At 45.4% G+C, this 26,426-nt stretch overlaps 2 protein-coding genes across 2 annotated transcripts in view; one reads left to right on the top strand and one right to left on the bottom strand.

Moving 5' to 3' along the window:
• The first annotated feature begins 1,406 nt into the window (after nt 1–1,406).
• IDH3A (isocitrate dehydrogenase (NAD(+)) 3 catalytic subunit alpha) lies at nt 1,407–17,166 on the top strand. The gene is made up of 11 exons (XM_063142194.1): nt 1,407–1,509; nt 4,201–4,263; nt 6,042–6,125; nt 8,281–8,395; nt 10,042–10,229; nt 10,472–10,605; nt 11,797–11,899; nt 11,990–12,054; nt 13,560–13,644; nt 14,305–14,457; nt 15,383–17,166. The coding sequence occupies exons 1-11, from the start codon at nt 1,483–1,485 to the stop codon at nt 15,464–15,466; spliced, it is 1,101 nt and encodes a 366-aa protein (XP_062998264.1). The 5' UTR covers nt 1,407–1,482; the 3' UTR covers nt 15,467–17,166.
• A 1,977-nt stretch (nt 17,167–19,143) lies between these two features.
• Nucleotides 19,144–26,426, bottom strand: part of ACSBG1 (acyl-CoA synthetase bubblegum family member 1) — a 32,783-nt gene continuing 25,500 nt past the window's right edge. Inside the window, exons 10-14 of the mRNA XM_063142616.1 lie at nt 24,534–24,764; nt 23,567–23,784; nt 20,944–21,086; nt 20,208–20,454; nt 19,144–19,302 (exon numbers count right to left, since the gene is read on the bottom strand). Coding sequence (XP_062998686.1) covers nt 19,226–19,302; nt 20,208–20,454; nt 20,944–21,086; nt 23,567–23,784; nt 24,534–24,764 — 916 coding nt within the window. The 3' untranslated portion in view covers nt 19,144–19,225. The remainder of the gene's footprint in view (nt 19,303–20,207; nt 20,455–20,943; nt 21,087–23,566; nt 23,785–24,533; nt 24,765–26,426) is intronic.

Below are 26,426 nucleotides of genomic sequence, written 5' to 3'. Positions count from 1 at the left end.
CACGTCGTACCGAAGGCGCACGCAAGCTCCTTCAGTGCGACCCCAAAGCGCGTGTGCGGATCCTGCCCTGGAAGAGGCGCAGGAAGAGGCGGAGAAGGAGGCGGCTGGGGGATCCGGCCGCATCCTTGCCGCCGCCCACCACCACCACCACCTCCCCGCCGGCCTCCTGCTGCCGGCGAAAGAGCCTCTGCTGACCCCGGCTACTCATGGTGAGGAGGGAAGAAGCTGGGATGGGTGCCGGCAGCAGGAGGCCAGCAGGGAGGTGGTGGTGGTGGGCGGCAAGGACGCAGCCGGATCCCCCAGCCGCCTCCTCCTCCTCCGCCTCCTCCGCCGCCTCTTCCAGGGCAGGATCTGCACACGCGGTTTCGGGTAGCACTGGAAGCGCCTGCGTGCGCCTTCGGTACGCCGTGTAGATTCGAGACAGGAAATGTTTTGTGACTGGCCATAAACAGCACAGCAATCATTTTATGTACAGGCTAGCTGCCCCTCACCATTTTGTGAGCACACCCATGACACTTCCTCAAAATTTCAAACCCACCCAAAAAAGCTGGGAATCCCTGAGAAGACTAAGAGCTCCATCCGACCAGCGTTTTATTGCACGCTCGTTCCTGGGCACTCACAGGTTTCTCCCAGGTCCCTCCCATGACATCGTAAGCCTCTCGTGCATCTTCCGCCCCTTCTGGCCTTCCTTGCGCCGCAAGAAAAAACAGGAAAAGTCCGGTTGCTGCTCTCTCCTGCTGTGTGTGGGAGAAGCAGTGTGATTACAATGCCCGACTGAATGGGCCTCGCGGCGTACATAATCATAGAATCATAGAATAGTAGAGTTGGAAGGGGTCTAAAAGGCCATCAAGTCCAACCCCCTGCTCAATGCAGGAAAATCCTCCTCCTTTCCATGTTACCCTCACAACAACAACCCTGTGAGGTGGGCTGGGTGGAGAAGTCTGTGACTGGCCCAAAGTCACCCAGTGGGTTTCCAATGGCCGAGGGGGGGCCTCGAACCCGGATCTCCCGACTCCCAGCCGGGCACTTTAGCCACTACACCGCACGGGCTCCGCACCGCCCTTGCAGCGATGAGCGCCGCCTGCAGACGCTTCAAGCGCCCCGCGACCGCCAGCCACGTGCTGGGCGCCGTACGAAGACGGACGTCTCTCCCCGCCACCCACGGCTCACTTGTCCAGGGCGGAGGCGGGGCCTAACGCGAGCGTCGGCGGGAGGCGTGGCTTGCTGTCAAGGCAGGGGCGGGGCTGCCCCGGCTCCCACCAATCATCTCCCAGTGCCGGCCAGGCCGACGGCTTTGATTGGCCGGCGCCGGGAGAGCGAGCGAAGCGCCCGCGAATCCGAGACGGGGACGGCGAGGAGGCCGTGGCCGCAGCTTTTCGCCTCAGCGCCCGTTGAACTGCCCGGGAAGGAAGGAAGCGAGGCAGGCAGGAAGCCACGGACGCGGGCACGCATTAAGCGAGCGGCCTTGTCTCCCTCTCCGCCATGGCTTCGTCTTGGTGGGCGCCCAAGGTGAGCGCTGAGGTGACCTTGGATGGCGGGAGGCGGCGGCGGCTCTTTCCCTTCTGCCTCTTTCCGACTCCCTCAGGAGAGGCAGGCCGCTCGTGCGCCGCGCCTGGGGGGGGGGGGGTCTCGCGAGAACTCCGCGGGGCGGGGCCGGAACCCCCACCCTCGCGTGACCTTGCCCGCCCCTCCCCCCTCCTTGGGGTGGGGGAGGGGCCCTCCTTTTGCCCCCCTCCTCCTCCTCTCCCCGTTGCCCTCCTCCAAGGGGGGAGGGAAGGAACCTGCCCTTGGATCCTCTGGCCCCTCCCCCTCTCATCCTCACAACAGCTCTGCGAGGTGGGCTAGGCTGGCAGGTGCCCACCTCCGGCCCACCTGGGGGACCTGCTCCTTCCTTCATGCATTCATTCCTTCTTCTTCCCGTTATTGTGATTCTGCCAATATCCTTTTCCCCTCATGCAAGGGTTGCGTAGTCCTCTCCTCTCCTTACCCTATTTCATTCCCACAACAGCCCTGCGAGGTGGGCTAGGCTGGCAGGTGCCCACCTCTGGCCCACCTGGGGGACCTGCTCCTTCCTTCATGCATTCATTCCTTCTTCTTCCCGTTATTGTGATTCTGCCAATATCCTTTTCCCCTCATGCAAGGGTTGCGTAGTCCTCTCCTCTCCTTCCCCTATTTCATTTCCACAACAGCCCTGCGAGGTGGGCTAGGCTGGCAGGTGCCCACCTGGGGGACCTGCTCCTTCATTCATGCATGCATTCATTCATTCCTCTTTCTGTTATTTCTGTTAACTACATTTATAGCCTGCCTTTTTTTCCCATGTGAAGAAAATCATTTCAATCTCTGATTTGCTTTTGGGTGTGTACTGATGATAATCTTTCAGAGACTTGGGGGGCGGGTGATGTTGTAGATCTACCACTGCGATCATTATCCATGTTCCTTCATTGTCTCTAGTCAAAGTAACTTTGCAGATTTTCATAGTCTTCAAAATGGACCTTGAGAAAACCAAAACCAGCTTATAGTGCAACCAGCACTTTTGAAACAGAACTATGTACATTTGTTGTGATTTTTGCAGATGCCTGTTCCACCACCACTGTGCCTAGAGTACTGCTGGAACTGTGTTTACAATATGATTATATTAGAGAAAGATCAGTACATAAGTAGATGAACATCCATTTAGTGTTTTGAAAACAAAAGCATTTTAAGGAGTGAAATCGCTTAGACAAGAATTCTAGTCTATTTCACATCTCCTTTGACACCTATGAGAGTAGAAAGAGTGGTTGGGATTAGAAAAATGGAAAATGAACCATGAGTCTCTTCCTTTCCTCTTGAACAGTTAAGCTATCAGTGCACACTTAAGACTAGTGTTACATGACTCTGGGCTAGTGGAAGGCTACATAGTAAGGTTCCCTTACTGGGATAATGTATCTTGCTTGCAATACTTAGAATATGCAGGAGAATAGAATCAGAAATAATTGTAAGCAAGCAGCCAACTGAGGGCAACCTGGGAAAATCAACCAGGACTGTGTACTTAAAACATTCTGCAGGCTCCAGGGAAGGTATTTCTCTCTTTTATGTATGTTTTCAGAGTTTGCCAGTAAGAACCATGTTGGAATAGTGAGGTCTACTATTCTACCTTGCTGAGTATATAGGAGCCCATAATCTGCAATCTCCAAACTCTTGGAAAATGGCTAAACTTCCAAACATTTTATTAATATCCCTGGTTGATTAATCATCCCTGGGTGATGGCTGGTTGGCCACTGTGTGAACAGAGTGCTGGACTAGATGGACCCTTGGTCTGATCCAGCATCAGGGCTCTTCTGATGTTCTTAATATCTTTCACTGGGTTTCTGAATTACCTTCCATGTGCCTGTTAAGCAGCCAGAATATTTGGATCTTGCTCAGAGTAATGCCGCTTTGTCAAGGTGGTGAATAGTTGAAAGGTGAATATCCAGATAAAACTGTGCCATGAGGCAAGAAACTCTTGCAGACCTGGGCACCAGTCTCACTGCTGATGCAAGATGTGTCATCCTCTTGCTTGGTGCAGTTATGCCGCCTTGGCCAGCACTTATAGTGCAAACAGCCCAAGGGGGCTACATAGAAACATAAGCCATCATAGAATCATAGAACAGTAGAGTTGGAAGGGGCCTATAAGGCCACCAAGTGCAAGATTTCCTGTAGGCATCATAGATTTCCTGGGCCCAGGATAAGAAGGGGGTCTGTTGAATCCAGGTCAAGCCACTGCTGCCAATTATGAGGCTGTTAGAAGTCCACAAACAAATCTTTGAAAATGGAATGCTTCAGTTGGGTGGCATAAACATTGCAGCATCAGTCCAGTGAGAACTTTTATGTGCACGCAAGCAATTTCATTTTCTAAAGAAGCAGTTCTCCGATATTACATTGTTAAAACTCTGAATTTTAAATAATAGGTTGCAGTCCTTCTGTTCTCAAAAAGTAAATACCTAGTCCTCGCCCATATACAAATTTCCCCTTCCTGTTTCTTTGCTCATAAGCCATAATACAATAGATTCACTGAGAATGTGTGCGCCCACAACGCTCAAATGCTTTTGCAGAGTGTAAGCTGTTACACAAATGTCTTACAATGCAGACCTGCTGGTTTCTTAATAGACTGGGGGATTCTTCCTTTTCAATTGTTTGTCTAAAGTAATAATATTTCTTTCTGGTTTTGTTACATTCCTACAGGTTTTTCGTTTACTAGGGGGTTTTAAAAGCCAAAAACAGGTGACCAGAAGTTTTGGTAGTGCTGTGAGTATACTAGTATAATTTTTTTTCTTTAAGAAGCTTCTCAAGAAAGGTGCTATCTTTGTGTCTAGTTTAATCATACTGAAAATAATCTCTGTTCTGTTACCACACACGTCAGAGATATACTACATGTGCCATACTTAACAAGTACAGTGATCTCTTGTGTGGCTGCACGCTTGGAGAAAATTCTGTTGAACCATATTTAAAGTAGCCAATAAAAGCTTTTGAAGCCAGTTTTTCTTCTTCCTTAAATCTCATTCTACAGAAGAAAATTATCTGAGGATGGCCATAAATAATTTAAATAGTATGTATTAGCCACTTGATGGTTGAAAGACCTTGAAGGGGGAAAAACGTTGAGAACCTTCTTACCTTGTGCACCATTGCTTTGAATGTTTCCTTATAGGCAATATTTATTTTTTGCTTTGAATGTTTCCTTATAGGCAATATTTATTTTTTGCTTTGAATGTTTCCTTATAGGCAATATTTATTTTTGCTATCTAGAGCAGGTTCCTCTGCTTCTTAGTTCTGATCCTTAATTTATTCTATTACAATTTTAGAACTGTCCATCAACAGTCTTCATGTTGATGTTGGGTGTTGCAGCATGTCACCCAGGCTGTTCTTTGCATAGGTAGCATTTCCTACTAGTGTCCTCCCCCACACACCGATGTGTTGGCCTACAATTCCCATCAACCCTAACCAGCATAACCAATGGTGAGAACTGATGGGAGTTGTAGGGCAAAATATCTCGAGGGCCACTAGTCACCTACCCCTATGCTAGCGGATCCCCTTTCCAAAATCTTTGCATTCCTGCAATCTGGTCCATGGCTTCCTTTTGAGCTTGTTTATCTTGTTTTCAGTCTTGCTGTAGATAAATGTTTAATGCATGTGTAATATTTTTTTTAAAAATAGGCAGAAGCAGGACCTTAAAGACGTCTCTAAAGGGAGCTTTGAATCATCCCTGGGGTTGCATAGATTGGGGCGATTTCACACATCATGTAGTGTCCGTATGTTCAAAAGGGAGTGATAGCCTGCCATTGTTCACGTGATAAATATGTATGGGGATGCACATTCACACCTTAGGTACACATTTTAAAATCGCTTAGGTGACCCAAGGATAATACTTCCTTTGTCAAGGGGAAGGAGAATTTCAGATTTTGGCTCACAGCAGCGATGTGCAGATGTGCATCAGATTCGCCTGGAGCCCAAGCCAAATTGGACCCCTTCAGAACATTCTGGTGCTTCCCAAAACAAAGCAGGTTTTCCTCCAAAGTGACCCAGACTGAAGCTGCAGCTGCACAACGTTTCCCAGAATGATTTGGGCTTCAGAAAGGTAGATGTTCAATGTCCCAAAATTGCTTCTTTTGCTTTCTTCAAACACTGATGTAGGCTGGGGATGAAGTCCTAGAATCATACAATAGTAGAGTTGGAAGGGGCCTATAAGGCCATCGAGTCCAACCCCCTGCTTATTGCAGGAATCTATCTTAGAGCATACCTGACAGATGGCTGTCCTTGGAGTGCGGTAGAGTGATTGATGGTCCACCGACTAGTCATATAGCACCTAAAAGATTCCCTGCACACAGAAAACTAGAAGGTGTGGGGATAGCTCAGAGCTATTTTTCCTGGGAAAGCAAACTTTGTGATCACAGTGATCTCGATCCGGTGTTCGTGTTTCTGGGCAATTGTTAAAGTAACTTTGCACCATGTAAGCCACGGGTGATCAGCAACTTTCTTTAAATCTATGTTTAATCATGGCATCTGGTGGATTATTATTTTACATGTAGAATCGGACAGTAACTTTGATCCCAGGAGACGGCATTGGACCAGAAATATCTGCTGCTGTCGTGGAGATTTTTCAAGCTGCTAAGGTGAGGTACTCCGTTGATAGCTGCCTGGTTTTCCCAAGCTCTTTCTGAGCCAGCTATATTTGTTTACTTATGGAATAGGTTAGTGATGGCTCCCTCTTCCACTTGAGGGGACAATGTGACTGGGAACAGCTGTTCCTCTTATTAGGGTAGAGGCTTATTAGGACTTTCAAGGCAATAGATACCTTGGCTATGATGACAATGCATAGCAGCAGGAGACTTTGGAATCATAATCTGCAGGTTGCATTTTAATGCCACAACCTTTGTTTCAAAGCTCTGGCAATTAATGGCATTGCGTTGTGTAGTTTGTCTGTGCATGAACTACTCACAGAGACCTGTTGTGCCGGTGCATAGGTGTAAATCCATGCTGTTCATTCTGTTTCTGGCATTCTGTGCTCTGGGATGTTGGATGTATGGGGAGAAGACAGTGATGTATGGAGAACCCTATGCTTTATAGCCATGAAGGCTAGAAGTCTATAGTTCTTGTCCTGTGAAATGCGCAAGAGCATTTGGGCTGTGCAGAATTGTTGCTAAAGGCTCATTTCTCCCACTCCTCCGTTATTAAGAAACATAACCTCACAGCAACGTTTCTGACACATTTCAGCTTAACCTGATATTCAAGAAGGAATAGAACGGACCAATGTACAGTATAGACTCTGAAAAAGTTATGATACCGATCCGGTGGTTTAGTAAGAAATGGTATGTGCTTGGCATGAAATACATCTTAATTTTATGCACAGGGCACTTCACAGAGTAAGCGAAAGACAGATCTCTGTTCCACAGAGCTTACTATGAATGTATTATAGCCTGCCTTTCTTCCATGATGGAGCTCATGGTGACATGAGTGGGATATCACCTGGGAATCCCATCTTGGCACAGACCAGAACCAAACCTGCTTCACTTTAGCAAGATTTCTGTGTTGTCTCCCTGAATTTAGTTGTGGGATGAAATTGGGCAGGGTGAGAGTGGAGATAGCAGTGTATGAATGCAAGTACTGCGTTTTCAGGTCTGGGTCACCATCATTGCAATCTTTTCCTGAGGTCAAAGCCAGGCCACGTGATGGTTCTTGCCAAAAGGGATATTCCCCAGGTGTATCTCAACTAAGAAAGCTGAGCAAGAATCCACCAATTGGATCACTCTTAAATATAGATAAGGAGTGCAGATGAATCTGTTCCTATCTGTCAGAAGTCTTGGATTGATTCCAAATCCCTGTGAATATTTTTTTTTTAAAATCCTGACCAGTGATGAGGGTTTTGCAGAAAACCTGGAATTGGGAAGTTTTCTGTTGAACTAACTCTATAGAGATCTGATTTGGCATGTTTTTGTTTTTAGTTATGTAAAACTAAAGAGAAGTATGTTGTGTTAATTTTACGTACAGTACAAATATATATTTAAAAAGTTTAGAAAAAGTAGTTGAATTAAAATATTTAATTAATGAAGTATGCTTGGTATGGTGTCAGTACTATAATCAAACAATTTTAAAGTTTTACTTAGAAATTATTTTTACTGGAATACGAGTAAACTGTTAACATATTAATTTTGGCTCGACTTCCTAAGGATAGTCATCTGAAAAAAGTTAGTTATAAATTTGATTTCAGATTTAGCTAGTATTGCATCATTTCCAGTTGCCCAGTTACTTTAAATCATTACCTTAATAATTTTATGAAAAAAATGCATTTCTAAAAATGAAAAATTTTCCACCTCATGTCACTGTTTCTGACATGAGCCAGCTCTAGCCAGATGCATGGAGTGTTATACCACTAATGGCAGTTAAAACTTCCTGGTTAAAACTTTCATTATTTCTGCAGGCTTACTGTAGTTCAGCCTTCCTCAACCTGGGGCGCTCCAGATGTGTTGGACTACAACTCCCAGAATGCCCCAGCCAGCTCGCTGGGGCATTCTGGGAGATGCAGTCCAACACATCTGGAGGCCCCAGGTTGAGGAAGGCTGCTGTAGTTGTTTCTGCTGGTCTATCTTTTTATGTAAAGACATCCCATTATTCAGCCTGAAAACTGCTTTAGGGCTGCTATGTCTTCCAACCCAGGGTAAGGGATTCCAAGGCTGTGGACAAAACCCCCTCAAAAACTGATGGTTCTCCCCTCCCCCCGCCCCCTGGGGCAAACTAGCTCAGAAGATAATTTGAAACAATTATATTTAGGCTCCTGTTCAGTTCGAAGAGAGGAACGTGTCTGCAATTCAAGGTCCAGGAGGAAAATGGACAATTCCACATGATGCCAAAGAATCCATGGACAAGAATAAGATAGGACTGAAAGGTATTTTGGAGTCTCCTGCTGACCAGAAAGGAGGGGGCGGGGAAAGAACGTTCTCAGCTTTGTTTCACCTTCATTTTGCGTTAACAAGATTTTGTTGCAGATACATAAGGATTCTGTAAAACACCGTCTGAAGGTCCCACTCCAGGCCCTAGTCTATCAATTGCCTTTGTGTTCTATTCCATTGTGATTTAAAAAACAAAAGCCACATTTTAAAAATAGGGGAGCAAGTGGGAGACCCTAACTAAATACTCTACCTCCTCCCTTTTCTACAACAAAGGATGCATTCTCATCCACTCTTCCCTTCTCCCCAAAGTTGCTTCTCTCTAGACTCTGTTTTCTTTATTAAGGTACTGAATTTCCTTAGTCTAATCTTCCTCATCCTACTATAGCATACTGGAGGGACAATAACTCAGAGACAGGCCACATGCCTTAACTGCAGAGGGTCCCTGGGTTCAATCCCTGGCGCCTCTAGTGAAAAGGACCGGGGAGCAGGTGATGAGGAAAACCTTTTTCTCCCTGGAGTGGAACCGCCAGTCAAAGTAGATGTAGATGTTCAGAAGCTGCAGCTTGTGCAAAATGCAGCAGCCAGATTGATAACTGGAACCAGAAGGTTGGAACATATAACACCAATTCTGGCCCGCTTGCATTGGCTGCCTATACGTTTCTGAGCCCAATTCAAGGTGCTGGTTTTAACCTATAAAGTCCTACACGGCTTGGGACGCCTGACGGAACGCCTCTCCTGACATGAACCTACCCGCTCACTGTGCTCTACATCTAAGGTCCTCCTCCGAGTGTCTACTCCGAGGGAAGCTCGGAGGATGGCAACAAGGGAGAGGGCCTTTTCAGTGGTTGCCCCCCAATTTTGGAATGATCTCCCCGATGAGGTTCACCTGGCGCCAACATTGTTATCTTTTCGGCACCAGGTCAAGACTTTTCTCTTCTCCCAGGCATTTAACAGCATTTAACAACATATGCTAAAGCTTTTTGTTGTTTTTTAATGGCCCCCAGAACAGTTATTGTTAAAAGGATACTGTTGTTTTTATATTTTTGATGGTTTAAAATTTTGTATACTTCTTAATGTTCACTGTTTTTAACTTTTGTAAACCGCCCAGAGAGCTTCAGCTATGGGGCGGTATATAAATGCAAATAAATAAATAAATAAAATTCTGTACCTGATGGGCAAGTATTCTGGCCTCCTATGAAGTAGCTTCCTGTGTTCCAAGCCCGTCCCCTGGCAGCTGGCTCTCTTATATGCGCTCTCTTTCAGTAGCTTCCAAAAACTACAGACAAACTTCCCAGAGATGGAAGTGGTAGCAAACTGCTAATTATAGAACACAGAAGGAATGTGACCCAATGGAGTATAGCAATAAAAATATTCTGAATCTCCCTTGCCTCTTGAAATATTGCAGCCAGGTTCCTCCAGAATGAAGCCCCCTTGTAAAACATTGTGTGGTGCAGGTAGTACTTGGTGGCGAGTTGTAACGAACCTGCATAAGTGAGGAAGTCCTGTCCTCCTGCTTCAAACCGAAGAGTTTAACTTGGGCGTGGCAGTGAAGAATGCCGTTGCTAGGTCACAGGCCTGCGTCTAACCTCTGTGCTTTGAACTGGAACTTTTCCACCTTGTTCTTTCCTCTTCTCGGCTTTAGGTCCTTTGAAAACTCCCATAGCTGCCGGCCACCCGTCAATGAACCTGCTGCTCCGTAAAACGTTTGACCTTTACGCCAATATCCGTCCTTGTGTGTCAATCGAAGGCTACAAAACCCCTTATACAGATGTTGACATTGTCACAATACGAGAGAACACAGAGGGCGAATACAGTGGAATTGAGCATGTGGTATGTTTACATAGTGGAAGCAGATTGCACCCTAACCTCCCCTCCCAACAAATAATACAAATTGCCTGAAATAGAAAGTAACTTTTAACCGCAATAGAAGATATATTTAATTTTGAAATAACACAGTGTTCTGCAGACTTGATGATTCGCCGAATCAACCCTGCTGGGGCTATTCCATTGTTTATTTTATTTTTAATAACTCAGCTTTTTACTCACCCACGTAACTGTTGTGTGTCTTTCAGATTGTTGATGGCGTTGTACAGAGTATCAAACTCATCACAGAAGATGCAAGCAAACGTATTGCTGACTTTGCATTTGAGTATGCTAGAAACAATCAAAGAAGCAAAGTTACAGCTGTGCATAAAGCAAATATTATGTATGTGAGCTTAACAGAGTAACACAGTTCTGATGTTCAAAATTCTTACTGCTCTTTGTGTTTTTTAATGGAGAGATATGTGTAGAACTGCTACCACTTGTCAGTGCCAGAAGTGGGTGCCGCATATATTTTTGCAGCCTGCTTTTGGTAGCCAGGGTTTGCTCAACGCTTAGACTCCATCCCCTTTTTCTATTGTTCACAATAAGCTTTCGGCTATAACCCTATGCATGTTTAGACAGAACATTTTTCTCTCTCTAAACATTCATAAGATTGTGCCTTAAGAGGTTTTGGCACATTAACCCACTAAAAAGTGATTACTCACACTTGTATGAAATTATCAGCTCTGTTTTCATTTTCAAATCCAGCGTGACTGAATACATGGTGGTGGAGGAGGAGGAGGAGGAGGCAGCAGCAGCAGCAAGAGCGTGCCGCATTATGATGGAACCCTAATTACGTTGTGTTCTTGATCACGCATGGCGGCTTTCATGGTCCTCCTCCTCTTCATTTTATTCTCCCTAGCTGAGACAGAGTCAGTGACTGCTCAAAGTCACCCAGTGAGCTTCATTGCCAGGTGGGAACAAAGACCTGGATCTCCCAGGCTCCAGTCCAACACTCTAGCCATTGCAGCATTCTGGCTCTCATTAATGCCAGCAGACCAGTGTCTGATGTAAACTAGAAAGCTTTCTTGGCTGATGAGATGTCTTCTGACTTTGGATTGTCTTCAGTGGTCTTGTCTTTTCAGTATGCTTTGAATGGAGGCTGTGAACTGCCCAGAGAGCTTCGCTATTGGGCGGTATAAAAATGTAATAAATAAAAAAATAAAATAAATGTAGGTTTTGTATGAGAAACATTTTGGCCATGCTGGATTCTGAGCTCTCTGTGCATATAATGTTTTTTTTAAAAATAGTTCATGATTTTGAAAAACAGTATAGGAAATGTACAATATATTATTGGTAAGACCCTTTTTTCCCTAAGGAATAGGATAGAAAGCTTAAAAATAACGTGACCTTCTCCTTTTGGCTACCGCTTTAAAAGTTAGTTGCTTAAGGTCACTGAAGAAGACTGCAGTTGAGGCATGGATGAATGTGACAGTGGAAGTTAACAGGTGCTCTCTCTGTACCTGGATGTAGTATTAATCCAAGATGCACATCTAGCTCCTAACCTGCTCCTTCTTCTGTTGTTAATGTGCAGGCGAATGTCTGATGGTTTGTTCCTGAAAAAATGCCGGGAAGCAGCAGAAAACTGTAAAGATATTAAGTTTAATGAAATGTATCTCGACACCGTGTGTCTGAATGTGAGTATACAGTAAACTCGTGATAAAAGGTGTTTAAGAGTTGCTGCTTCAGGTCATCTTAAAAACAGCCACATCTGTTTCCCCTCTTAGATGGTGCAGGATCCGTCACGGTTTGATGTCCTTGTTATGCCAAACTTGTATGGTGACATCTTGAGGTAGGTAAGACTTGAGCTAAGTGCAAAGGAATATATGTATCTGATGTATGTATTTACAGGATTTTTAAACCACTTTTCAACTTAAATCTCTCAAAACTGTACACAAATAATTTAAGATATCAACTTCTAAAAATCAGCAATAGCCCAAATGAAACCATAGATGGCAGAGATGCTAATTCCCCTAAAGCAGCCCTCCACTACCTGGTGCCTCCGGATGTTCATGACTTCAAGTGCCATCATCCCCAGACAGCATGGCCAATTGTTAGGAATACTGGGAGTCTAAAACACGTAGAGAGTATCAAGTTGAGGAAGGCGGCCTAATAGCAAAACAGAACTGTCTTCCCTGTCTCCAAAAAGTCTTTATATAGAGATATAAATACTCAGAAGGGTGTTCCCAGTAGGGGTGTGCTCCGTACCATTATGGATCCCCGGATCCAAAGCGGAGAGGGCCAATCCGGACCTCCGAAGCCCGGTTCCGGAGCAGATTGGGGAAGGTCCGGATTGGCCCAAAGCGGTTCAGAACGGTCCGAAGCGATTCGGACCATTCCAAAGCTTCGGAGCCAAGTAAGTAGGGAGGGGAGCTTACCTGGCTCCCCCGTCTGCTGCGGTCTGTGCGGCGACGGCGGCAGAGCCGGGGAAGGGGGAGGGGGGCTTACCTGGGTCCGTCGCGGTCCGGGCAGCGGCATCAACTGCGGCCCAGGCCTAAGGCCGGAAACAGGCCTCTGGCCTTAGGCCTGGGCCATAGTTGAAGCAGCCACCCGGACCACAACGGATGATGGAGCCAGGTAAGTGGGGGAGGGGGGCTTATTTGGCCCCCATTTTGTCCCCCCTTCCCCACTTACTTGCCTCCACCGCCCGCCGTGGAGGCAAGTAAGTGGGGAAGGGGGGCAAAATGGGGGCTGAATATCGATCCGGACCTCCGGATCTCACTTCAGATCCAGTTCCAGAGTGGATCGGGGGAAGTCCAGATCGACCCAAAGGTCCGGATCGGGTTCCAAAGAGGTTCGGGGAGGAGGTGCACAGCCCTAGTTCCCAGGCTCTACAACTACAACCAAAAAGGCCTTGCTTATTGAGGAAGCCAATTGAGGTTCTACATAAAATGGACCTTGAAGCAAGTATCCTAGAAGTTCAGGATATTTAAAAAAATGTATCAAAGTTCATGAGTTGTACTAGCCTGTCTTGGTCCTTCTCTCCACGTCCTGCAGCTTACTCAGTTTACCCAGCCCCTTCCTCTACCCCTCAAGCGATGCTTTGCAACATCTTGCTCCCCTTTGCACCCATGGACTGTAGTTGCATCCCTGTAGTCTGCTGCCAAACACTCTTCATGCTTGTGTCCTGGTTAAAGTTGTGGACTATTTTCCACCCAGCAATGCCTGTTGGCTCACTCTTTCAGCATCCCCCAACTGTTGGTATGCAGCAGCGTATATATGTCAGTATGCTCTGCCGAAGGGCCTAAATGGAGGAGGCTCTCCAGTCTTTCCCTTGTGTTTGCATTTTCCTTCCAGTGATTTGTGCGCAGGATTGATTGGGGGTCTTGGAGTAACGCCGAGTGGGAACATTGGTGCTAATGGAGTTGCAATCTTTGAATCGGTAAGGTCTCTCCTGTGAAATGAAATTTTGGGGCATGGCCCCTGCTTGAGCCCCGGGACCCTTTTGTTGGGCTTGCTGCAAAAGCAAAACCTTCTGTTTTAAGGCTTTAATAAGTTTGTTTCAGGGTTCTTAAAATACTCATAATAAAAGATATCGCCGAATAGCAGGATCTTCAAAGGCACCATTAGTTTAGGCTCTTAAAAGGGATGTGTTTCTATTTTTGAAAGGAACTAAAAATAGCAAATTCGCAGCTTAGGCTCCCATCTCATACGGAAATATTCTTCGGTCTATTGTGAAACATGTCGTTCATGCGAACAAGAACATGTTTTATGCTGGCTGTTGTTCACTCTTGGGGAAAAAATGGTACCTTGGTCGCACTTTGTTGTGATAAAGAGATGGGGTGTGACAGTGAGTTCTCAGCTGGGCACTGCCAGCCTCCTTCCTTTCCTCAGCAGCAGGAGGCAGATTTCTTATGTAGTTCCCCTTCATCTGGTCTACTCAGGAGAAAATCTCAGCCACTTGTTTCATGTGACGCCACCATTTGTGGGAGACTCAAAAATAACAACCACCAGACTTTAGCTGCTTGATGCAGGAGGGCCACCAAAAATGCTCCTATCGAAAGAAGTATGTCAGCATGATGAGAATTTCTTGTTTTTGTAGGTTCACGGAACAGCTCCAGACATCGCCGGAAAAGACTTGGCAAATCCAACGGCGCTTCTCTTGAGCGCGGTGATGATGCTGCGTCACATGGGAATGCAGGAATACGCCACCAAAATAGAAGCCGCATGCTTTGCTACAATCAAAGATGGGAAGGTGTGTCTTTTCAGGCTTCTCCTAACAGTTTTTACAGGAAGAGTAATTCAGATGCCACCAGAATGCACATCATGCCCATTTTAGAGAAACAGTTAGAAGATTATACATTGGACTTGTCTTCTACTAGGCTCTTCTACTAGGTCTAAAGCCCCAGGCCATCCCATAAATGAACTGGGTCTCCACGAGTGCCCAGTGTTTGCTGTTCTCTGCCATTTCTAGTATATAAACAGTAGGAGACTGGCATGGCGGCGGGAGGGGCAAAATCCAGGTTTTGGGGTCTAGTGACAAAGACCTACAATTGTGCCAGGGTGCCCTGCAAAGGGGCGGAGTAAGACCTTATCCCTCTGCACAAGGCCTCAAACTCTGGGCAACTTGTTTTTGTGACAACGTGTTAGGTTGGGTCCAGATTTATTATTTATTTATTTATTTATTTATTTATTTATTACATTTTTATACCGCCCAATAGCCGAAGCTCTCTGGGCGGTTCATAAAAATTAAAACCATAATAAAACAACCAACAGGTTAAAAGCACAAATACAAAATACAGTATCAAAAGCACAACCAGGATAAAACCACGCAGCAAAATTGATATAAGATTAAAATACAGAGTTAAACCAGTAAAATTTAAATTTAAGTTAAAATTAAGTGTTAAAATATTGAGTGAATAAAAAGGTTAGGGTTAGGGTTTAGTCAGACTTGGTGTACCCCCACTGAAATCACTGGGACCCCAGTTAACCCTGACTAACATAAATCTGCTTGATTGCAATGAGTCTACTCTAAATATGACTAAACCTGATTCCAACACTCTGTGTCCAGGTCTGGAATTGATTATGTGGTTGTAGCAAACCCAACTCAGCTCTTCTACTTACTGAAAAGTAACTTCTCCTTTGTCTTCCTGCTCCCCCCTCCATCTCCCCCATTTTAGGTCTTGACCAAAGATTTGGGAGGCAACTCAAAGTGCTCAGAGTTCACAGCAGAAATCTGTGGCAGAGTGAGGGCAATGGAATAAAGGCTCTTCGTATCTCAGTTGTTCCTGATGGATGCTGTTACTAAAGCGCATTTGCTGCCTGCGATTCATATCCATTCTCTAGAGGAAAGCAAACTTTTAGGCAGGGGTCCTCTTTGTTAATAAATCCAGCCCAAATGGAGATAATTATTCTTGTGCCTGCTTTTGGTGGACTTTTTCCAAGTGCTTGTTCTATTTATTTATTACATTGCACACTTTTTGTAGAAATAAATTCATTTTAGCAGGCTTTGCATGAAATGGTCCATCATAAACCCTACTTTCTGGAAACACTTGATGTTCAGCCCCCCAGATAAATGGAAGGGGGATTTTTATCACAGCAGCTTTAAAGGAGGCTCTTTTAGCTGTCTGCTATTCGTAAGCAATGCAGAAGGTTTTTCTACCTTCAAATAGCACAATATATTTTTCTAAAGCAAAAGACCTTTATTAAGCTGGCTAGAAAATTTGCCATAAAGAAGTATTTCCCCTCTGTTCCTGGCACCTGAAACCTGTCCTTCAAAAGCATGAATAAAGACTTGAAACTATGGAAAAAACTAAATAGGATCAACTATTGTATATAAATTGTAAAATATCCAACCTTTGGGGGCTGAAGGGATACTGCTAAAAGTAAAAATTGACCACACATCCCATATTACCTGCTCCAGCGTTCATCAGTGAAAATTAGTTAATTCAAATTGATTTTTGTCTGCTACAGATTGTGACAGGAATGTTGATGCAGCTTTTCTGTCTAGATAGACACCAAATATATAATTTTCAATTACTACTGTATCAGAAGGCCTTTTATATTGTGCTCAAGGTTATATTATATATAATAATCTTCAGTTTGCTGAGTGAATAATGGATTTCCAACCATTCAAATGGAAGATGAATGAGGGATTACTTAGTTAATACAGGCCAGAACTAGATGTGATGGGAGGCTCATGGCTGCCGCTGAAAACAGCAGCCCCGCAACTCCTCCCCCAGTGACCTTGAGTAACACAAAATGCACAATGAGGCACCGTTAACCTGTTTTTTCCCTGCTCCTAGAACAACAGTGTGTTGCTTTAGTGGACATCACTGGGTAAGAAAGGCGGACAAGATGCAGAGAGGCTGTATTTGGTGGCACCAGGGTCAGGCCCAGCTCCAGCCTTCACAAAAGGAAAGGTAGAGTAATTGAGGCTTTGCCAGAAAGGTGTCGAAGGTCATAATTTGTTCCCCTCGCGTATTCCGTTGTGGGCACAAGTGGCACAAACTCCTGGAATGTCTTGGAATTGTTCTGTGCCCGGATCCCCTCCATCGTGAGTGGTGCACACCCTGTCTTTATCCAAGGTGCTGATCTGGGAGGGGTGACAGTGCCTGCAGCTACTCAATGCCTGCCTGCCTGGCTCATTTACTTCACCCACGTTAAATCCAAGCCATGCAGGATGGCTTCGCCTTGGCGCTACTATTTTCTTTTCATCGTCTGAACGACAAGAAGTAGTAACGAGACAATGACGTTTGAGCAGCTATTCTTTATTTTGTGTTTGCTTCCGCGCTGAGAGGTATTTTGTACTGTAAGGTAACTTTCATCTGTCAGTATGGGCTTCTTGGAGAACTTGGGAACAGTGCTCTTGCTTGAATGGAATGTGTTTATTTTTACTGCTGCTTCTGTCTGCCTCTTGGATTGTATTAAATAACTGGGGTTATAATTTGCGCACAAAGTGAGGGGGGGAAATAAAGACCTCCCAAAGAGACACGGTTTTGTTTTTGTTCTTGCAATAGAGAGCTGGTCTTGAATGCGTTGAGCAGTCCAGCCTACAAGGGGGCTCACCTGCCTTTGCTGTAGCCCATATTGAGCGGGCTTCCCGGCAAGCAGGTTGGCTCCGGAAAGGGCAGCTCTGGAGGAGTAAATCAGTTTGCTGGATCACTTTTGCTAGAACCGTACACTTTGGTTCATTTAAAAAAAATATATTGGGCTAAATAGTGTAGAGATGAAAACAATACGAGCCTGAGATGTTAAGGAGTGAGTGCACAGTGGCCCAATTATAGAGGGTAGAATATACATATACGGCCCTCTCTTCTTCCAGTGCACTTGGGGTGGACTTCGTGCTCCTCAGCCATTCATTATATCCTTGTGACACCTCTGTGAGGGGTCTTAGGGCTGTGAGGGGATCGCTGGCCCACAGTCACCTATTCAGATTCCAGAGCATGAAGTCTTTGAAGTGCCGCAAGACTCTCTATGTTGACCAGGGATTTCAACCATCCCCATTCCAGCATCCGAGGCAGTAAACCTACATGCGCTAGTTGCTGGGGAACATGGGCGGGAGGGTGCTGTTGCACCATGTCCTGCTTTGTTAGTCCTTGGTCGACAGCTGGTTGGCCACTGTGTGAACAGAGTGCTGGACTAGATGGACCCTTGGTCTGATCCAGCATCAGGGCACTTCTGATGTTCTTAATCTATATCTGGCACTCCCGCCTCTGCACTGAAAGCGCAATCCTAGTGATGTTGACTTGGAAGTAAGCCATATTAAGGACAAGGGGACTCACTCCCAGACAGTGTGCTTAGCAGCCTCCCCCCACCTGGTCCTAGGCCATCCTGGCTGAGAATCAAGGGAGCGACAGCCTTAACACATCTGTCAGGAGAGAGGCTTGGGAAGGCAACATTTAGGGGTTCAACCTAGGGAGCTTTAAGAATGAGGTCTGTGTTGTCTTGGCCCCTGTCTCTACAATCAAATCAACCTACACTCAAAAGTGTACATTGCATCACCAAACAAACCTTTATCTGGGGGCCCCAAAATTCAATTTCATCATCCTTTGCATGTGGAAGATCTCTGGTTCAAGTCTCCAGCTAAAAGAACCTTGGATATCATCACCAGAAAGGGCCCCGACATGAAGGAATCAGCAGGCAGTTGCATAAAAAGCACTGGGCTGAATAGACGAATGGTTTTGACTCCATTTACAGCAGCTTCTGTTACCCCTGTTTACATGCTACATCCCCTATTATAAAATTTGAGTCTTTTCCTTCTGGTGTGATTGATGTAATTTTATTATTTTTTTCATACCCGACATAAATTCAAACCATGTATGCAATAAAAACCGTCCCACTGTATTCAGCATAAATTTGTGTGTTCCATTTCATTTGCTTAAAAAAAAGCTTTTTTTTTAAACTCAATACACTTGATCTTAGCCAAAAGGCCAAGAAGCGTAACAAACGTGTTAAAGTAGTAAAGACTGCTGCCTCTTGCAGAACTAAGGCCTCATCTACACCAAGCAGGATATTCCACTATGAAAGTGGTATGAAAGTAGTATATAAAAGGCAGGAGCCACACGACTGTTTATATAGTGGTACTGAAGTGCACTGACAACTGTTGGGGCCCATTGACACAGACCATATACTGCTTTCATACCACTATATCCTGCATGGTGTGGCGCCAGCCTTTTATATACCACTTTCATAGTCCTGCTTGGTGTAGACGAGGCCTTAAGACTTTCATTCCATTTCCAGCATTTATAGACCAGATCAGAATCTAATTGCCTAGAATGTATATTGGTGTTGCAACTGGCTCCCTTCTGTTGCTATAGCCAAATTAACCACGTTCAGAAGTGATGCACTAGAGACTGAAGAGTGCTGTTAGCATCGTTTTCAACAATAGTTAATGCTCATCTCCAAAATGGGGGCTGGCATAGGAACAATCAACTCCCCCAGAAAGATCTCTTTCATATTCTACAGAGTAATCTTTGTTTCATACTCTAGTGAAATTCGAAGAGTATCCCGTGTTGCCAACTTTAATTGTTGTAGAATGAATCGATTTCATCTTTGTACTTCTCAACCACAGTTTGCCGCTTTAATTTCATGGTTGGGCCTGAAAGTGAAGGGAATTCACGTTAGCAGGTTGTTGTAGGGGAGATGTCCATGTATTCATTCAAACATGAAAAAGAAACATATATTGGAAATGTGACATCTGTGCCAGCAGATGTTCTCAGCAAATGATCAAATCCCAGTTGCAGCTTGGATGCCGCATTCTTTGACAACAATCCCCAATTAGTTGATGAAGGAGTCAATAGGTCATTGGGAAAGTTTAAGCTTTGCATAAGAGAAGATTCCAGGTTCAATCGCTTGGCATCATCAGGAAAACGGTCCACCATGCTGGAAGAAGCTGATGGGAGCCTTAGGCCGCTACTAGTCAGTGTAGACCAGCCTTACCCAACCTGCAGCGCTCTGGATTTTCTCTATTTATTTACAAAATCCAAGGATTTTGGAGCGGTGAACAAGAGATAGAATAAAAGAATAAAAAGACATAATTAAAATTACTATTTTGAAAAAGAACAGAGTTCTGATAAAAACCCAATGTTTTGGACTTAAATGACCATTAGCCCCAGCCAGCATGGCCAATGGTCAGGAATGCTGGGTGTAGTCGTTCAAACATCAGGAAGGCTGGAGTAGGTCATCCTGGGATAGGCATGGTGGCTCCCTGGTAAAGCAGAAGGTCCCGGGTTCAATTCCCGGCATCTCCAGGTAGGGCTGGGGACAGGGGGAGAAATCCTGAACAGTCATGGTCAACAATAATGGCAAGATGGACCAATGGTCGGAGCCTGTATAAGGCAGCTTCCTATGTGGATCAAAGGTCTGACTCGGTATAAGCCAGTTTCACATGTTTCTCAGAGAGAAGTTTGGCTTAAGCCACGACCTTGCTTGTGACCTTCTCAGCTAAAGATGCCAAGACACTCCTCCCTCTTCTCATGAAATTTCAGCCTGTGGAAAACTTACCAAATTCTCCACCAGAAATGGAAAAGTCTTTTCCGAGGAGCGCCCATTTTTGAATGCGCTGAGCGTTGGTGACTGCACACGCATTGACCCGGTCTATGCCATCTTGGACGGCCTGATAAACAGCCTCATCTCTCGTCCTCACAATCTCGGACACTCCAACGGCTTTGCTGCCAAGTTTCTTGCAGAAGTCTCTGGCTTCTTCGGTCAGACTGTCCGTAGGCTCTGACGTATCGGGATCCACTGAACACTGAAAGAAAACACAAAGCCATTTCGTCTTTACGAGCTTGGTGGAATAAATCACGTTCACATATGTATTTACGTTACACCAGCACCCTCCAAGGTGGTGCCTTCCAGATGTGTTGGACTGTAATTCCCATCCTTCCCCAGGGGAAAATACACTCAGCCTTCATGCACTGGCCAAATGAACAAGAGCCACTCAAGCAGGAACTCCAGCAAGGGAAGATTATTCCAGTCTGCACTGCTTATAAATGCCTCCTTAACATTCATCATTTTGTTCTGGCCTTGAAAAAATGACCTCCCTCTGCTTCCTTTTCCCTCCACTCCCCTTTCCCCTGTTTATCGTTTTAGTTTTTAAGCTTGACGGCAGGGCCTCTCTCTCTCTTTTTAACTGATGTGAGCAGCTTTGGGAGACAATAATTCTCTGAAAAGCCAGATAAAATGCAGTCAGTAAAGAAACCAGTCTTAAACGTTTACTCATGCTCGCAACCCGGAGTACCTTTAAAGTCAGCAACATGGACAAGAACTTCTTCTGGTCTCCAACCAGCATGGCATTGCTCACGAGTGCTGGCAGCTCCTTTTTGACAGCGTCCTCGAGGGGGACCGGAGGGACATTTTCCCCTCCAGCTGTAATGATGAGCTCTAGGTACAGGAAACACTTATTGTAGTCTACATACATACATGCGAGAGGCAGTTCTCAAGACGGTGCCAAGCTGGACCATGTCTTGCTTTTGTGCTCAGAAAACATAGTCCACCAGCAGTCCCCGAGAGAAGCTAGATTTGATGTTAGAAGCATCTTTGCAATTACCATGGAAATGGCCACATTGGGGCAGGGGCTGAAAATGATTGGGATCACAGCAGATAAGGACGGGGAGATTACCCTGGTCTTCCCCTGCTGCAGTCCTAGCCAAAATCACTGCTTTTAAAATGCCATCCTCCATTGGTGCTAACTGGAGCTTTCATTCCAATGCAAATAGCAGCTTCAGAGGGGTGATATATTCATCAGGACTAGAGTAAGGAAGGAAAGGGTTAAACTCCCCCTCCCCAGCCACTGCAAGCCCAATATTTCTCTCTCTCTCTCTCTCTCTCTCTCTCTCTCTCTCTCTCTCTCACACACACACACACACACACACACACACACACACACATATATAGTGGCTGCTATTTGCATTTTTTTAAAAAATGTGCACGTTAAACGCAAAGATGGTATTGACATCAAGTCCAGCTTGGCCCTGTGCAAGCAAAACTCCCATTCACACCCATACAGTTCAACAAACCTTACTTTTATATATATATAACAGACCCTGGTAAATTACTGTACCAAATTTTGACTCTATTTCTGCCCTTTGGGAGAATGGTATTTATTTATTTACTATGTGAGCTGGTTAGAGTTCTCATTCTTCAGGTCCAGGGTTTAGCCCCTTCTCCGGGTTCACTCGCACTCATGCGCAGCTGCATCGCGTCTCCAGTACACATGCACTTAAATGTGTGCGTATGAGTGCTAAGGCACCTTTTCAGATACACTGCAAATGCTGAGGTCCCATGGCAAAAGCGCTAATCTATGCACTTCCTTGCACCTGCACTCAAGTGGGACAGTTTTGCCAGGGCCGTCCAGAGTCTTAAGCAGAGAAAGATATTTTTCATCACTATCCAACTGTTCTTTTTTAATGGAAGGCGCCACAGATTGAACCTCGGACATCCAGATGACAAGCAGCGCAGGTCCTCTGCGTGAGGAGTTACGCCTCTTCCCGTTGGGTAAGCTGGGCTTCAAAGAGCAAAGGACTCCATGTAACTGGGGAGGTAAATCCATTCTGTCTGCACATTGTGGATTGTCAGGTGCCTTTCCTTCCATGCTCCGCTCATTGACACAATCAGATTTTCTCCAGTTTCCTGAATTCGCACAAATTCACACTTGCACAAATACCCAAATGCTCACAAAATGCTCCAATCCCTCCCCAAATGCACATCTTCATACTTTAGGATATGGGTGCAATGCACATTTTTTGCTGGATGATGATGATGATGATGATGATGATTTTACGTATTTTCCTACAAATAAATTTGTGCAAATACGGGAAAGTAAAGAAACCAGTCTGCAAATCTACAGAATCCATGTGACTCAGGGGAAGCCGGTCCAGTGGAGTCCATGGGTCAGATCCATAAAAATCCGACTTCCCTACATGTAACGTTCTAGAGATTGCGATGGTAAAGTGCCATCTGCAAAAGCACCAACAGGGGGCAGGCCTGGAGAACTCACCAGATTTTCGGCAGGGATGATAACGGAGCTGACCATAGAACCAAAAAGGCAAAGATGGTAACAAGGGGAGAAAAGAAAGGGAAACACCTGGGGGAAAAGACTTTAAAAAAATTCCTACTTTAATTCAAAGATTGCCTGCAAATACATTCATCTGTCAGGTATGCTTTAAGGTAGATTCCTGCAACGAGCAGGGAGGTGGACTCAATGGCCTTGTAGGCCCCTTCCAATTCTACTATTCTATGATTCTATGAACTTTAAAACAACTTCCTTCCCCTTTCCATCCCACATTTCCAAGCACAGGAACGGCACCAATGCTTCTGTTAGCTGAAGCATGCGTCTTGTTTGGGACAGCAGGCTGTGTGGCTTGCCGTCTTCTCCAGGAATTATCCACACTGACTGGCAAGAGTTCCCCAAGGCTTAGAGAGAGAAAGGACTTTTTTTAATCTCCTGCCACCTGAATTCCCTTTTTGTTGTTGTTGGAAAAGTCAGAGACTAAAGCTTGGACTTTCTGCATGCAAAGCATGTGTTCTACTACAGAAATACAGTCCCTGCTGATGCATTTGATGCTCAAGGTACAATAAAACCAGTTTTCTCACTACTAGAGTGGAGGGGTGCAGCCTAGCCACTACTAATCTGAAGTGGAATAGAAAGATCCTCCCCAGCCCAGGACTTAAAATCTACAGATATGGACTTGGTTGATAAAGGCAATGTGCTGACACAGATTTTGACCAGCATTCAGTCGTTACACTAGATATGTAATCCATACATTTTTTAGCCTTAAACAACGTCTTGGGGTTTGGGGATTTGTTTCAAAAGCCCTATTATAGGAGTGAGCCCTCTGAAGCCTCACGAAGGAGCATTTCACCTTTAATTCTCCCAGTGACATAAACAAACCCATCCGGGTCTATCTTTCCAAGGTCTCCAGAATGCAGCCAGCCGTCTTCATCAATCGCTTCTCGGGTCTTGTCCTCCATGTTCAGGTAGCCCATGAAAACGGTCCGTCCCCAGAAGCAAAGCTCCCCGTTGCCATCTTCGTCCTTGTTCATTAGCTTCACTTTGCAACCGGGGACTGGCTTGCCACAGCTGGAAGGGAAGCAGTTACAAATGGTCCCAGCAAGGGAGGTATCAGTGGGTAGATGTCAGTGGTGGGAGGGGGTGACTGACAGCACCTTGCCCCCACAACCCTGGAGCTCACATCTGTCTCCACTGCTTGTAAACTAATACACATTATTACAGAAAGCTGGGGGGTGTTGGAATGGGAAGGAAACTGATTGGCAGTGACCCCCTACTGGAGAGCTGGGCTCAGCAGAGACCCAACAACACCAATGCTTGGTACAAGCAACGTTGTCCCATGCATAGTCGTGCGCAAGGGGTGTGCCGGGTGTGCCCAGGCACACCCTAATGCCTCAAGCAATATGTGCCGAATTGAGGGGGCCATTGAGTAGGAATCCAGAGGGGGATCCAGACACAGTGGGAACAGCCCTCTGGCTACTCCGACGCCATGCCAAAAAACCTCTGCCTCCGAGAAAGCACCATTGCTGGGGCTTGAAGAACATCTCCTCATTCCCCTCCCTGCAACGGCCCTCCCACAGTCAAGCAAACAGTAGGGCATCTGTGTCTACGGTGTTTAATAAATAAATGAATAAAAGTAATGCCCTTTATGACTGAGTATTGAATAAATGTTCATTTTTTTTTAAAAAAAATAATCCCTGGGTGCACACCCTAATGAAATGTGCCGCGCACACTTATGGTCCTGTGCGGCTTCATTTGCCCATCTTGATGGCAAGGTTGCTGCAGCCAGCCTGCTAGAGCAACCCTTGCAGAGCTTTTACCTGTAACGCCGGTAAACATACGGCCCGGACATGCAGTGGGGGCCGGTGGTCTCACTCATCCCATACGCCTCATACAAGGGGATGTTCAGGCCGAGGAAGAACTGCAGGGCGTCCGTAGAAAGAGGCGCAGCTCCGCAGAAGTGCTTCTGGCAGTGGGAGAAGCCCAAAGCGTGGCGGATTTTAGCAAGCACCAAGGCGTCTGCCAGTCTCATTCGAAAGGGCTTCAAATCACTAAAGAACGCAAAAGAGCAGGGGCCTGTATATTCCAGGCAGGAATTCAGGGGATAAAACAAAAGTGTCTAAGATACAGAAAAAGAGGCAGAACGTGACGCAACGTCAGTTGGAGATGGAGAAGAGAGCATGGTGCCGAACGACCACATGGGAAAGACCACGCTTCACTGGAAGCTGCCTAGAAGACTGTTTGTCCATCTAGCTCAGCATTGTCAACTCTGACTGGCAGTAGTGCTCCTGGCAAGTGCTCCTGGTATCACCTGCTACTTGATTCTTTTTACCAGAGTTGCTTGTCATGTTCTCCAGCCTCAATCCCACCCCCTCTGGATCAGAGGAAAATTCAGAGGCTTCATCCAGTAGCCCATCGCCTGCTATTCTGGGACTGTCCGTGCTGGAAGTTGTGGCATTACCAGACTGGCTCTGACTGGTGGATCTCAGGTTTCTAGCGAGCATCAACAATGGTAACAAACCTATTTAGAGTTCAACACCTTGGATAGTTCCTTTAGAGTTCTGTCTGTTTCTGACCGGAACCCAGAACAGATTCACAGCCCCACCAGAATTGGACCCACCAGCCTCCAGTACACACAGCTCTCCTTGCCTGGATTAGGAATGGGAGTCTATGATCCCTGGAAAGCAGAGCAGGCCCAGTTTTGCTCATATAAACAGAGGAGAAGGAAAGGAACCTTTCGTGCAAGCACTGAGTCATTACTGACTCTTGGAAGGACGCCTGCTTTCGCTGATGTTTTCTTGGCAGGCCTTATAGCGGGGTGGTTTGTCGTTGCCTTCCCCGGCCATTATTACCTTTCCCCCAGCTAAGTGGGTACTCATTTTACCGACTTCGGGAGAATGGAAGGCTGGGTCGACCTGAGCCGGCTGCCTGAAACCAGCTGCCACTGGGATCGAACTCAGGCCGTGGGGAGAGTTTCAGCTGCAGAGGATGCCCACTCTCGCCAGTCCTGTTTGTATTGGTGATGGAATTGTTGGCAAATGCAATAAGAGAAGATGGGGAGATAGAGGGGATAGGTAGTAGAAAGAAAATTAAGTTGAATATGTTTGCAGATGATACATTGATGACTATCAGAGATCCGATAAGCAAAATGGAAAGAATTAGACAGCAGTTAAAAGAATTTGAAGAAGTTACGGGGTTAAGAATAAATTGGGCAAAATCCGAGTTGATGTTATTTAATTACACTAAAAAGGAAGAGAAGGAATGGGAAGGGAAGGCTTCAGTTTTGAATAGTAAAGAAAAAATTAAATATTTGGGTATTAAGATTACTAAAAATTTAGAAGATTTGGAAAGTGAAAATTTAAATGGATTGAAAAAAGAGGTAATAGAAAAGCTAAAGAAGTATAAGAAACTGAATCTTTCTTGGTTTGGAAGAATAGCTCTAATAAAGATGAAAATTTTGCCAAAGATCAATTTTATTTTCAGGATGTTACCAATAAGAATTTCAGATTTAGAGTTAAAAAGTTGGCAGAATCTTATAAATAATTATTGCAATGCGGAGAAGAAAGCAAGAATTAACAAAAGTAAATGGTATATAAATCAAAAGAAGGGTGGATTGGGTCTCCCGAACCTTGAGTACTATTATATAGCAAACAGGTTAAGGCACATTGCTGAAGCAATTTTAGGGGTAGGGGACTTAGAATGGATGGAAGAAA

Source organism: Elgaria multicarinata, chromosome 16 (assembly GCF_023053635.1).
Source record: "Elgaria multicarinata webbii isolate HBS135686 ecotype San Diego chromosome 16, rElgMul1.1.pri, whole genome shotgun sequence".
NCBI classification, from domain to species: Eukaryota; Metazoa; Chordata; class Lepidosauria; order Squamata; family Anguidae; genus Elgaria; species Elgaria multicarinata.
The sequence above is the reverse complement of the archived record's forward strand: the minus strand, read 5'-3'. Positions and strand labels throughout refer to the sequence as shown.

Coding starts and splice junctions, on each gene's coding strand:
- IDH3A (XM_063142194.1), top strand. CDS start 1,483: ATGGCTTCGTCTTGGTGGGCGCCCAAG. Junction 10,606..11,796: donor GTGCATAAAGCAAATATTAT/GTATGTGAGCTT, acceptor GTTAATGTGCAG/GCGAATGTCTGATGGTTTGT. Junction 13,645..14,304: donor GAGTTGCAATCTTTGAATCG/GTAAGGTCTCTC, acceptor TTGTTTTTGTAG/GTTCACGGAACAGCTCCAGA.